Source organism: Triturus cristatus, chromosome 7 (assembly GCF_964204655.1).
Source record: "Triturus cristatus chromosome 7, aTriCri1.1, whole genome shotgun sequence".
Taxonomy (NCBI): Eukaryota; Metazoa; Chordata; class Amphibia; order Caudata; family Salamandridae; genus Triturus; species Triturus cristatus.
The window spans coordinates 164,690,255-164,705,116 of NC_140590.1; the positions used below are offsets into that span (position 1 = coordinate 164,690,255).

Genomic DNA, 14,862 nt, shown 5'->3' on the forward strand with positions numbered 1-14,862 from the left:
GGGCGACAACAATTTGGGGGAGGGGGGGGAACTGCACCAAAATGGCCTTCAATAAATGATTGAACTTCCTTCTGGTGAACCGGGGGTGGGGTACTTGATCACTAGCCTCCACCTCTCCTCATGAGCTCCACTGCCAGGCTTTCACCATTTCCTGGATCCACTCTAGCGACTGCTTTTCCCAGTCCGTTTTCAGTCCTATTCTTCTGTTGCTCCTTCCCCCATCTAATCATTGTTACCTTCCTCTGCTCTTTGATCCTATTCCACATTCCCCATCACTTAAGTACAGTTTTGCACTCCATATTCACTGTGCTCACTCTTTGCTTAAGACCTCCATATTGATCATTTCTGAATCTAGTTGCGAGTGTCTTGGACTTCAATTGCATTTCATCATTGCAGCAGCTCACTAATGCGCTCATTCCTCCTTCCCTCCCTCCCTCTACTCCCATTCATTCAATTTCTGCCCTTCCCATAATAGGTCATCGTTTTTAGTCTATGTCCTGTATACGGACATTGTACCATATCGAATACACCAGCTCCCTTTCGTAACCCCCAGCTCATGCAGTCGGTGCACAACAACTCTAATCACCACTGCAATTCACCTCTGCAGGACTCACAGGCAGCACTTCCTGCCCCATGTCTCCCATTTGCATCATACTGTCCAATAGTCCAAGCGCAAGCACCACTGTCCCTCCAGACTTGAAGTCATTGTTTAACAAGAGTCTATGCTCCATGGCAGTCGTTCATGAGAATGTTCTGGGCTGAAGTTTTAATTTTGGATTTATGGGCTGGTCTCATGGATGCCACTTACAGGCCAGTTTCTCACTCTTAGCCAAGGGATGAGGTGCAACGCATCTGGCAATCTCAATAAGGAAGTCGCTAACAGGGTTCATGGCAGATCCCCCCCAATTACACTAGTGTCCCACAGCCCAGGAAAATGGATCTCACAGTATTGGTCACTTACTGCAGTTTCGTTCATCGCTGTTATCGCCGCAGTCATTGACATGGTCACAAACCCACATCTTCGTTTTGCAGAGGCCGTTGTCGCAACGGAACTGGGCAGCATCACAGACTGTTGGTAAAGAGGACAAAGTTCAGACAGCCAGTTTCTAAAAGTTACTCTTATACATAAAATGTTTTTGATTAGTGATCCACAAATATTTGGTTACTTGTTACTGATTGGAGCAAAAATCATTACAAAGTAACATCAGATTCATTTTGAGTACCAGATTGACACCGCAAACAAGTTACTGTAGCACGTGTTCTTAGTTTGTCAGATTCCTTTATCTTTGAAGTGGACATCCACTAATTTTTAGGTTATCACTGAAATAAGTGCTTCACCACAAGTAGAGGAAAATGCCCCCATCACTTGTGCGCCTCTGCACGTGTTGAGGCGCAGCACTCATACCTGCTTAGACACACAGTCTCAACTTCCCATGACTCAGCGTAAAATTGGTATCCATTATCGAGCATGCAGCACATGGAAAGGTGGGTGGTTAGGAAAAGAAAAGGTAGAACAATAATGTGGGGCTATAATTACTAAAGTAGTAGGTGGACTACTGTGAGTACCATATCCCTTGGGCCGTTCCATGGTGCACGTGAGGTTGGCAGCCAGTTGATCTAACCAGACAAGATCAATTCAAGCCAATTCTTAGAATCACACCTTTCATGCTGTCCAAGAGTCTGTATACTGTTGCTAAAGGCCTGACATTATCAAGCACAGACACAAATAAGCACTAAATCACAGTAGACGGTCTGTACTCCTGCTCCCATCAGAGTACATGTTGCCGCCATGTTAGGGTCAGGCAGTTTGACCACAGCACAGAGTTGAAGGATTATTAGCTCATCTGTGCCATTACAGACAAGGATGTAGTATATGCAAAATACAAATCTCAACAGAAGGCATGCAATACCAAGTGTTACTCTCTTATTAGGCCTCATCTGTGAGGTGTAGCAAGAGTCCCAGTGACAAAATGAGCTCCGCTTCCTTACCCAGGCATCAGCCATGTTGGACAACTTTTTTTATATAGAAGAAAAGTCCAGAATATGAAAACCTGAATCCAGTTGAACACAGCTGTTTCTCCGGGAATATTCCATCACTTGTTTGTATGTCTACACGGTTAGAGGATTGAACTACCCATATGCAAATAGGTATTAGCATCACCACAAAAGGGGTAGTACAGTTTGGGCCCCCTTTTCTGGTCAGAGAGCTAGAGATTTAGTCAATCAGTTGTTCTTGACTAAGAAACTGGACAGTACCTTATAAGGGGTTATTGAACTCTATGTCATTAAGAAAAAAATAATATTGTAATTTCCAACTCAAGTTCTGGTGAATCGGATCAAGAGAGAATTAAAAATCTGTAAACCTGGCAAAAAAAAAATCCCAAAAGTTAGGTCTGTGGGACGAGAACGCCTTGAAGATATTCAAAGAGAATACGTGATCTCCAGAGATCTTATCAGCACGGATGGCATCTCAGAGCCTTGACATGGAAACACAGCGATTGGAATAGGCGTTTTTTGAGGACTCATGCAAAGCAGGCAGTGCCAGTGGTGAGTGAGAAAATCAGAAGCAGACATTAGGGGTGTGCCAAGATGCACTAACTTTTCAAGCTTCTGATAGTGCAAAGGTCTGCCTTTCAAACCATCAGGAAACTGCGGCATCTAATGACTGTTCAAGGAAATACGAGTACTGGTGCCCCTCTGACCCTTTGCAAAGTGCCATGTTAACAGCTTTGTAGGCCCCCTGGCAAAGCAATGCCCGGAGACCTGCCTACACAACTAACTCGCAGGAATAAAAATGTTTAACGGAAAATGAGTGGAAAATGTTGGTCTGTAAGGGGCCCCTATGCCTGTGGGGCCCCCCAGGCCAGTGGTGGCCTCCTCCGCTAAGGCAGAGGAGCGTCGCCTCACTGCTCTCACAGTGGGAGAAGCAAAATCATAAAATGGTAATTACTAAAAGTTATTACCATTTTAAGATTTCTTTTGCTGGCAGGTAGGTGGGGCTGCTCTGCTTACAGAGCAGGGCAGGGGAGGATTGGTTTGCCTACTCCTGAGTGTGCAGTGACTGGCCCTCTCTGGCCACCCAAAAAACAGTCAAGCACACTCCCCTGTTCTCCATGCAGGTTGCATTGCAGCCTACATGGAGAACATACCCACCCCTACAGCCCCTGGCTTAGCGCCGTGTCACGGCACTCAGACCAATCAAAACACTCCATTGGAGCATTGCGATTGGCTTAGAGGTGGGAGCCTGCTTCCTGTTCCGACCTGGAGTCGGACACAGGTGAGCAGGAAAGAAGACACGGTACCCAGCGGCAGCAGCAAGGTAAGTTTTATTTATTTGCTTTTTTTTTTTTTTTAATGCAGCCCGCAGCCCTCCCCGCCCGCCACCCCCACCCGTGAGCTGTGCCAGCCGCCCCGAGCAACTACCCATTGTGCCCATGTATTAAGACGGCACTGTTCCCCCTCCCCTCCACCCACCACCTTGAGCTGCCACTCCAGGGGGCCCTCTATTTTATGAACCGTCCCCTGACCGGAGTCTCCGGTCACTTGTCTGAGTCCATGCCCCCAAAATCTTCTGTGGTTCTGGTCCCCGCTAACCCCCTCACAATGTCTTCTCCTCACTCCTCTTTCCTGCACTGGCAGGGTTGAGGATTCTGTGGCACAGAACGTCCCGCCCATGGGACATCCTACGCCAGGGAATTTAAATTTACCCAAGGAAGAATTGGCGTCAACACCTTTTCACAGGCCTAGATGCCACTTCAAACCAACAGTTCTTGTAGTCTGCGTGCCACAGCACTCGTGTTAAACGTGTTAAACGGATCTTAGGGATTGATGCACCGACACTAGGAACCCAAACACAGACTTCCTTGAAAAGATCAAATGACATTTGGCTCTTGCCACCCGGCACATTTCCCCCACGCAGACACAATAAGGTGGTATAATGTGCCACTTTGTTACTTTATGTGGGGCACTCTTAACATACTGCAACAGAAAGGAACAAAGAAGCCCTTGCCACTCCACTCGAAATGTGTCAATAGCAAAGATTAACCGTGGTAGCTATGTGCTAATTTTCAGCTGTTCAAATTGGAAAAAAAGTGACTATGACCCATTGAAAATAAAAGAATTCTGGTATTTTGTATTGTGGCAAATGCAATGTCCCAAAAATACAGTGGGTGCCACTTCACCTTTAACCTCTAGGCCACCAGTCAGTCTCTCGCTGTTGAGAGGTAGTTCAGACCCGATTCGGAGAGTTGACCACATTTCTGTAGCCCTCTGAACTGTCCACTTCCTGTGCAACCACAATGTCAGAGGGGGGGGGGGGGGGGGGGGGGATCTGAAGATGACGCACATTTTATAGAAAGTCAAGAGGCGACGCCACCTGAAGGGGGAGGCCACTTTCAGTCATGGGTATGTAGTTAAAAACGAATGCCTTCTGGTAATTGGAGTTGTGGGACACATCAGTTCAAAGAAAGGTTTCTGCAGACACTCCAACTACTGCTGACCACTTGCTGATCGCCCGGAGGTGCAGAGTCCATGTGTCAGCAGCAGCCAGATCTCTCCACTGGATACAGCAATGAGCGGATTTTTTGCACATATATTGTGGAGGAGTGTGGCTCAATGGTTAGAGCGGCAGACCCTGAAGCTGAGTTCTGGCCAGGGACCAGGGTTCGATTCCCGCCTCGGCGGGGCTCGGGCTCAATTTCCTCAGACCTGTCTATTCTCGCCTCGGTGCCTATTCTAATCACGGGCCCCATGCTGCAACTCTGGGCAATAGCTTGCTTAGTCTCCACACCGGCCCCAACAGCGCTAAGGATGCCTGGCTTCACCCTGGGGGTGCCCAGGAGTGGACACTTCACAGGGAAAGCCAGGAGGGGTTCCACAGCGGTATGAGTATCAGCGCCAGGAAACCGCAAACGTGACACCGCAAGGTGGCCGTCTGGTGACAGTGCGCTCTATAAGTACCTTGACATTTACATTTACATTTATATGGGATATGTATTGCCAAGACAGCCCTAATCCACTTGAAAGCACCTGACAGCTACGTAAAAACAAGGGCAGGAGGAGAGGCTAGGAGCTGAAAGACAAGTCACTTTGTGAAGGAGAGTTAGCAGTGATGTTATCAAGATATTATGTCATAAAGAAGGTGCTGAGTAAATGCCTTTCAGAAGAGATGAATCTACAGTGGTTTTCTGAACTTGGCCAACTTGTTCATGCAAAACCCCCATGGCTAATAAGACTGAGCACCCAGATGGTATTACCGCAGTTTTTCTCATCACTCAAATCTCCACAGTCGTTCCAACCATCGCACTTCAGGGACTGCGAGATGCATAGCCCATTGCCGCAGGCAAATTTATCCGGGCAGGCTGTGTTGAAAAAAATAGGAGAAAAAAAAAGTTAATAAAAAGGTCAATAAATACTGGTAAACTTTCAAAGTTCATATATACCACATTGATACTATAGAGAACAGGTACACATTCAACACCGTTCTACTCTTCATCAGGCTCTTAAAATTAAGCCTAGTTGGGTCCACTGGCATTTAAACTCGTAACCAAAGCATTATAAACATATTTCTGTAGCCACCAAGTCACTTTATCACAAGAGCAATTAGTAAAACAAACATCTAAAATGAAGGCAAGGAGTGTAAACCCTATCTTCGCAATATCATTAAATTAAAAAAAAATTGCAGAATGACAGTAATGCTGCAATTTCTTAAAATTAATGATAATCTTAACTAGGCTAACAAAGTCATTTATTTGCAAGCTTTTGGTAAGATTCTAGTCTTCAGGTAGATTCCAGTTGACACTCTGTTTGCCACCCTTTTTGCTCAATAAATCTACTCTGTTCACCACCCACTACAAATAATGTTAAGGAAATCCTGCTGTTTAACAAAATGTTTGGTTTGTTGCATCTTATCATATTCAATTATGTTCTTTAAATGTCCAAATTTACTAAGTAGCATATGCATTCGGATCATCAAATCTCAATTGAGAAACTTCCTAGTTCGCAAATACAGAATAGTAATAATGATTGATCCTATGCATTATAACGGTTATCGGATTATTCTACATCATTCTCTCTCGATTCATCCATAGCAAATTTACATTTTTACATAATTGGGAGAACGCTTTTGGAAAGGCACTTTCAAAGAACTTTAATGATGAGGAGTTCAATATAAAAAATCCACCTTTTCTTGGTAAGTATTAATTTCAGTATATTTAAGTTGAGCAGTTCTTCAGCAAAGCAATGAAAGATTAGGACCACTGAATTGACTAACGATGCAATATTTTAAAATTAGTTTTTACACTGATAAGCCATTAGTGTATACACAATTGTGACAATGCTAGACACACAATATCTATAAAATGTGTGGCTTCATACATTTTTTACCCCTTCAGAAGAGATCAGCTGAATTCATAGTATCGTGCAAATGTTGTGAAATACAGGTTCCCATGTATATAACCAAGCCCTTAAATCACTAAACGCAAATGAGACAATTGTCATAAAACCAGCTGACAACGGCAGAGGTACCGTCCTCTTAAACAAGGATGACTATCGTTTGGAATGTAAACGCCTGCTAAATGACACCAAGAACTATCAAAAACTCACCCAGGACCCCAGTGAATCTCTCAAAACACGTATTCTTGAACTAGTAGAAGAAGCAGAAACCACTGAACAAATCACAAAATAGGAAGCACAGTTCCTTACATCCAACCCGGAAAAAATAAGATACTTTTATATAGTCCCAAAAATACATCAAAACAGAATAGCAGCACCCAGGCGGCCTATTTTTTTCAGACAAAGGGTTATTACTAGAACCCCTCTAATGCTACTGTGATTTTTTCCTACAACCTATGGTTCAGTCTACCAGCACCTACCTCAAAGACACGAAGGACCTTTTGGGCCTAATCAACACCTTGGCCTACAACCCAGAGACCTCATTCCTGGTCAGTCTTGACGTCGAGAGTCCATACACGAGCCCACCGCAAGGCGACACCCTCAGAGTACTGAAATCCGCACTTGATGATGCCACTTGGAACTACCAAACTCCCAAATGATTCATATTGGAATGTGCAACACTAGCATTCAAAGATAACTTTGAGATACTCAATCCCACTGTATTTTGGCTAGAATGTCCTGTACTGCACTATTATGTCTAATTATATGCGATTGTCATGTTTGTAGATTCATAAGAATTGTTGGTGTACTGATTATCGCTTATAATATTAATTTGGATGACTGTTATAATTTGGATGAATATAATAAACAGAATTAAAAAAAAATAAAAAAAAATAACTGAGTTCAAGGGACAAGTCTACTTACAGAAATATAGCACTTCAATGGGGAGCGTTTTCGCTCCCAGTGTGGCAGGTCTGTACGTGAACAACTTAATACCTGCTCAACGATAACATGCTGCAGGTCCCCCAAATCAGGTTTTACAAACGTTACATAGATTAAATCCTATTGATCTGGGAAGGGGACATGCAGTCCCTCACCACATTCTCCCAATGGCTAAACACCTGTGATCCCAACCTTACATTTACACATAGCTTCCACAAACACAATATGACCTTTTTGGACTTGGAGATACAAGCAGTGGGAGGGGGACTGAAAAGTTAACACACACTTCAAACCCACTGCCCTCAACTCTTTTACATTACACCAGCTTCCATCCAAAAACTGTTTGAAAATCTCCCCTACGGACAGTTTCTTCGGCTTCGCAGAAACTGCAGTGATGCACATGACTTCAAAAGCCAGGCCAACAACCTGAGCACAAAACTACAACATCGAGGCTACCCGAGGCATATCACAGAGAAAGGAGAAAGCCAAGAAACACGCAACCAAAACTGTGAGGGTCTACTTGAAACACAACGAGAACCAACTCCTACCCCCCTAACTTGCGTAACCACTTTCAACGCAGTCTCGAACAACATATCGCAGATCATCAAAAAACACTGGAAGATACTCCACACCGGCAATCTGAAATGGGAACCACTTCTTCTCTCACACAAAGGAGCCAGGTCCATAAAAGACACCTTAGTGTCAACACACCCAGTTCCTCCGCAACAACCTACAAACAGTTCTCAATGCTTGGGGCTCCCGAACATTGTTGGCCACTTCCCATGTGGCAAATGCAGTGTATGCCACATCACAGAAATGACAAAGTCTACATCTGGAACCCAGAAAAACATGGCAAATCAGGCAGCACACGAACTGCAATACTGCAAATTATCTACCGCATCATATTCCCCGGCAACCTCACATAAATCGGAATGACAAACTGCAAGATAAAGACCCGGATCTGTGAGCATCGCAGTACCATCAGATGTAAGAAAAATACCACACAACTGACTAACCACTTTCTAGAGGTAGATCACACAACTAAATGACATGCAGTGGGTCGCGATTGAAACACTAGACCCTAATTTACCTGATCTACATCCTAGAGAAAGAGCAAAGATGGATTTACCGCCTGTAGAGTCATGTGACAGACCTATATGACAACATTCCGTGGAACAGCCTCAGGAAACACCCATGAGGCTCTCAACTGGCACACTAGCTGTATATACTCGGTCATCCTTACAGGTTCCTTGCCGTCCTGCTCATGAGGATGGAAACATCTTGATATCTCCTCTTGATAAACCACACCATGGGTCTCCCAGAACCGGGTTTTAACCTAATGCAACTGGTTATCGAAGTCTGACAATCCTACTCCTAAGGTCCAATGCAACCCCTAATCAGGCACGACCACACCTACAGTGACCATAAGTTTCTAAACCCAACACCCAGAACTTTAACGTCTGCCTCTCTATATCACTTTACAAATTTCCCATATTCGTTTCATCATGTATACTTTACTGTTCAACCGCAACTGGCCGGGACTCAAATGTCTCTACTGAGGTACTCTAATGCCCACTGTAAACCTTGCAAAATTCAGTATCCCCCTCCTAAAATGGCCACCACACAATACACTTGCATTCGCGTACAAGCTGCCATACATTAACCTGATCTTCGCACATGCGCTCGGAGAGTTCGGTATGCCCAGTCACTCATAGGTCGTGCATTCTCCCACGTCAGCGAATGCGTCACGCTGCATAAAATCGCGGCATACGGGATGCCATAACCAGCTGGGACTACGGGAGACAACAGGTTTTTGGTGGGATACTGACCTGCACCAAGTAAGGTTGCGCATCCGCTTTTCTTCCCCAGATGCTAGACCACCATTGAAAATCTTTGCTCACGATGTCTCCCGCTCTTCATTCCTCAGAGTGGAACTACAGACGATACCCCTCCTGAGCCTCGAATCTCTGCCTAGCACTTAAATCTAGTGTAATTATGAGCAATTTAAATGTAAGATTTTGCATGCTAGCAATCTAATCCTTTTTAAACTGCATACCACCTTAGGTGACCGCATGACATTCAATCACGAGTGGTCACCCCTTGCTGAGCTTCCTGTGCTACAACTCACCAAGGGCCTACACAGGGTTACACGTTGGCCCTGTTTTTATTATTATTTTTATTTGCACACTAAACCTTTATGCCGATACGCCGCCTAAGCTGCTTAGCCACTAATCCAGAGATCCACTGTTTCATGATGTAATATAGTCGCTGCGCGCATCAGGAGTCATTAGCAGCATTCGCCGCCACTCAACAATGGCTACGTATTATCTCACTGTTGTGACCACTTACCTGAGACTCAAACAGAGGCACAAATTTAAGATTGCATTTTATGTTGCTACTATGATTCCTCCCAACAGGTTTTTGACAGAGTGTCTAAGTATACCGACACCCATAACTACTACCACACACCTTAGCGCGTGTGTAGGTACTTCACAATTTTACGTGACATCTTCTTTTGCCACTCATGTTTTCACTCACCCGGTCCTGAAGAAAGCCCACTATGCTTCTTTTTTGGGGCTGAAACGTGTTGACCACTTCACTAGACAACTAGGAGTAATAATACCCCTCCAATAGTTGCACCACCAGTTTTTAACTATATCCTGGGCCGTCAATAATAAATACTACAGGCAAGGATTCCCAGAGATTTAATTCACAACACTTCACATAAATCAGACCACACCAGCTCAGCTGTAATCAGGCGTTGTAGCACAACCAGGGGGCATTTGGCCACCCGGTTGGGACCCCAATGATGAAGCATGACACCAACCAGGTTGGTGTAGGAGGGGTCTTTTAAGAAAACCTAATGGTTCCATGAGCTTACCACAACAGTGAATATCCCATTTACTCAGTGGGTTCATCCACATTGTTTAGTTTATAACCAATGACCACTAGGAAAGGGCTATTTCAAATTTAAAGCCCATTCTGTCATTTTGTAATCTTGTATTCCAGTGGTAAAATGAGCATTATAAAGGATTTTAAAGTATACCGGTCGTTGGTTGAATCGCAATTAAAAAAAAGCATTATTTGGCTGAGCATTTTATCAATTGAAGTTGCATATAGAACGCTAATGCGCTCCTACTGGATTCTGATGCAATACATAATTTATCAGAAATGCGCATTCTTGTACATACATACTTACGTTTACTTCACTTAATATGACTTGAGTCTGCTGTTAACCGGCCAATGAGAAGTACTCAGTCAGTAATTTGAAAGCTCTCCCGGTGCACTATACAAATGCAACATATCTTATGATCGATATTCACTTCAGTACTTCAATGCTTAAATTTAGAAATAAATGCAACATCAGCCAGTATCTAGTTATATCGGGGGCGACGTGCCCCATCGAGGTAAGTTAGACTAATTGAGTTCTTACATTTAAACAATTGTATCATTCCTAACAACGAACAATTATGGTTGCATTACATTGTTTGGAACGTTTTCAATAGAACTGGGACTTGGATATACAAGTACTTGAAATTAATGAAGGCAGAGAATCTTAGATCAAAAAGATTTTCTACCGAAGGTGTGTTGTGTGTATATTGAAAGAAATCAATTTATCAAAAATAATAGTTTGGACTGTTTGATTAGAAGGCACAAAGCCACTCGAGAAGGAATTTGTCTGTTTTGACAGTTTTACTATGTTCTTAAACGAGATTAGGGAAAATGCAGCCATGAAGGCATTGAAAGACATTGTAGGGGCGAGTCCTCTGCGTGCCTTATGTCTCTGCTTATACCATTCTGCCACATTACAATAAGGATGGTTCAAAATAGACCTGTATGGAATTTCAATGAGGCCGGGTTAATTTTGGTGTTTCTGCGTTATTCTTGGACTCGAATTACCGATAATAAAGCAATTGCTCCTCCTGCTTGCATAATTTGGAGTAATTGAGAGGAGTGTGGGGATTCTTCCCTGAAAGCACACTTAGCGAACTATTCATGTTCTGCTGGAATTAGCACTATTTCTAAACACAAAATGCATCCACTTTGGACAGAAGAGTCCCTTTGCACTAAGAAAATAGCACTTAATGCGGAGTATGTTGGGGAAAACATCCTACTCCAAGAGTACATTTAGTGAGTGTGAGTGGGTGGTCGTTCTCGCTATTTGTGCTCTCTTGCATTTTGCACCCTTTCTTAGTGCACCCTTGCGTCCATTTTGTATGCAAAGGGGCATTTTTGTGCCAATACGCAGAATTCCTCTTCTCGCATAATTCCTCATAATTTGGTGGGATTCTTCGGTAATTACGCTTGATTGCACTACACTGAATTATGAGAGTTATGCCCACCCATAGTTCTAAATATAGTTTGTTAGGAGTTTCATAACAAGCAAAACAATGACATAACTATCAGCAAAGAGTAGAGTAGTCACCAGCTTCCAAGGTGTGTGGACGAGCATTTGCACCTATGAAGCCGTACACAGCACTACAAGAGCTTGTGCGTAAAAGCAAAAAAGGGAGGGGGTGGGAATAGAGAGAAACAATGGCCTGCAAATGTGGAATATGTAGATCAGTTGCTCAATAGGTTAGTATCAACTAAGGACATACTTTTTAGTTAATTTGCCTAATTCAAACTACCCAGGCAGTTAGGGAGACAACAAAGCCTGGTCAATTATCAGAAATGGGAAAGCATTAACATGATACGCATTTCTGAACTATAACTGTTGTCACATACAGGTTTGCCTGTGCTGTTTGTTCCCCATTATTGCCACGGTTTTCTAGATGGGCAGGTGCAATGCACTCTGCAGTGCACTTTATTTAGGCATGCTGTGTGCTTTAGTTTGAGTGCACCATTTCAAGATCAGTTTACTTAACTGCTAATGCAAACAGGTGGTGCCGATTAGTTAAAAGCCTTCATTATATGCCGACCTCAAGGTCGCCTTGTATACTTGCATGTTCTTTATTTAGCGGCCCTGCCACCCAATTAAAGGCTTCCACCCCCTCCCTCAGTTTGTCAGGGACAGCATTCTAATTGACAGGATAAACTCAGTAATATTCTGGAATGCTCCAGATAAACACTTGTATGATAGGCAATAAATATAGCTTTCAAGCACAGGCCCATGCTTCCTCTGCCTTGTCTTGAGATAGAGAGTTGTGTCTCCCAGCAGCACTGCCCTTGGATTCTGAGCCCTCCACCTGTGACAAGAATAACCTGCACATCTTCACATGGAAGCTGGAGGCCAGAAGCACCTCTTTGATCACCTTCCCTTCGAAGTCAGCTTCCAACAATCTTCGAACTCTGGAACCTGGTCAATAAACCGGCCCCCACATGCCCCCATCGCCTTAACTTTGACCGTCTTTATGCTGTAATGCTGCAGCTGTTCCAGCCCATTACAAGGACCTCAGATAAGTGCACCAACCAGGCACTTCTAATTTTAGTATCCCCTTTTTCTTCAAGGACACCCTAGCAATCAGAGTTTTAATAAGAAAGCCTTGGCTTAAGGAAAATAACTAGTTGTGTGAAATAACATGACATTGAGGACAATTATTTCAGAATAATCTGAAGAGAGGCTAAAGGATACACACTGATTCAGGGCAAAGCTCAGTTCTCAAGCGCCGGTCACATGGACTGTGATTCATGTTTGCTTTGTATCATTAAGGACTTGCACCTCGGGCTGATAGTAAAGCATTCATGTATGGTTGTCTGAAATAATTGTGTCCTTTCTGAAGAATACCTCTGACTGAAGGAGTGTATCTTGCCACAAGAACTTAAGGGGTCCTGCTCAGCAGGATTAACACCCACCCACCATCCTATGCATGGGAGCTAAAAGGACACCAGGGGCCCTTTTAAGTATAGGATGCACTGCCCCCGTAGGTGCACGGGGTGGAAACAGAAAAAGTGAACCCTGGTGATCGTGCTCACAAACACACGTTAGGATTAGCACAGCCACCAGCAATTCTTGTAGGCTTGTCAATAGCTCCTCTGATTGGCCAGCTTTCCCCGTTGCAGTGAAGGACAGCAACGCATACAGATAGTTGGATCTAGTAGTCAGAGTGCGGAGATGACTGAACAAGTTCTGATGCACTAGGTAAAACACGTTTTGGTCCAATTCAAAAACTGAGGTTTAAACAGGATCAGCTGCGAACACACCCCTTCCCTACTACACATACAGTAGTCTCCTGGTATCCACAACAATCTCAACAAATGTCAGAATATACAGTCTCTTCTTAAATAAAAAGTGTATTTCATTAACAAACGTTCCTCCCTGCAGAGTCAGTTATATAGGAACCTTCTGGGTTGTTGGTTGTTAGGATAGATTGATAACATTATAGTTTAATAATTCAAACAAAAGATAGTTCTAAACAGCAGATACCTTGACCACAAGTATTTCAAGGTACCCTCATGTCATATGAAGGTGCAAGCAAAATTTAGATTGCCTAGAACCCCACAATTTGGTCCAGGAGGGAAGCACGATTAACCTCAGATTTGTTTTCACTTTGCACAAGAGGCACCTCCACCTACAAGTGTTCTCCAGGAAGTCTATAATAAGGCTCATGGCCATTCAATCACTAGCAAAAATTTAACACAGCCAAACACATCAAGGTACTGAATTACTGGAAGATGCACAAATGACAAACATTCACTGAAACTGGATTGACACAGTATTAAATTGTTAACAATGAAACGGTCTGTGCAAGTGTAATTTTCATTTGAACAAGAATGTGCTAAACAAGTGAGTGCTACAGGTTGCCCGCCTTACCGCCAGTGCAGCTAGGTGGGTTGCGAAAGCTTGGCATCCTAAAAATATGCTGTGGTTCCAAAGTTTTGGGGGAAAACACTGGGTTAAAGCATTGAGGCCACAATTATTAGAAAGCATTCAGCACTCCAACAAATTAAGAAAGGGCAAGTAATCTATACATATTTATCTGCGAGTGGGGTAATAAACATCTGTTATTCAGCGCCATCATGCCTACGGGAGCACATGCACTCCACAGACATACAATTATGTTTTGCTCCAATAAGCGCTATACACAGACAACTGGAAGTGAGGAGGTAGGTGGGTTGGATCTGGCACACCTTGTCAGGCGTTGCTTGGGCAAAGGTATTGCACTACTGCCCGGCAACTTTGACAACCCATCCACTCTAAGTTGCTTATATTCTCAGGTCGCTATTACATTGAATGCGCTGCCCCCAGAGCTGGTGCGAACTCATGCTGCCTTGGGGGCAATTTATTCAAGTGAAAAACAGAGGGGCTTTGAAGCAGCCGCTCTATTTCACTGTGCAGATGGCAACCCACCTACACTTTTAAGAGGAGAGAGACCACCTCTTGCAGGCGGGTGCAGTGAGTGACTGCAACTGCCCATAATGGGGAATTCGGAGGGGGGGGGGGAGGGATGGGGGGAAGGGGTGTCCATAGGACCCCCTGTTCCCCCCCCTTCCAGAGGTCTGCCATCAGGGGGTGCACTGACAGTGCACCACCCGATAGCTTCTTAACCTCTGCACCCGCTCCTATAATACAGCGCAGGCACAGAG

General features: G+C 44.0%; 1 protein-coding gene across 1 annotated transcript in view; it reads right to left on the reverse strand.

Moving 5' to 3' along the window:
* LOC146809127 (suppressor of tumorigenicity 14 protein homolog) overlaps nucleotides 1-14,862 on the reverse strand; it is a 144,760-nt gene that overhangs the window by 21,844 nt on the left and 108,054 nt on the right. Inside the window, exons 12-13 of the mRNA XM_085615942.1 lie at nucleotides 5,256-5,360; nucleotides 962-1,069 (exon numbers count right to left, since the gene is read on the reverse strand). Coding sequence (XP_085472068.1) covers nucleotides 962-1,069; nucleotides 5,256-5,360 — 213 coding nt within the window. The remainder of the gene's footprint in view (nucleotides 1-961; nucleotides 1,070-5,255; nucleotides 5,361-14,862) is intronic.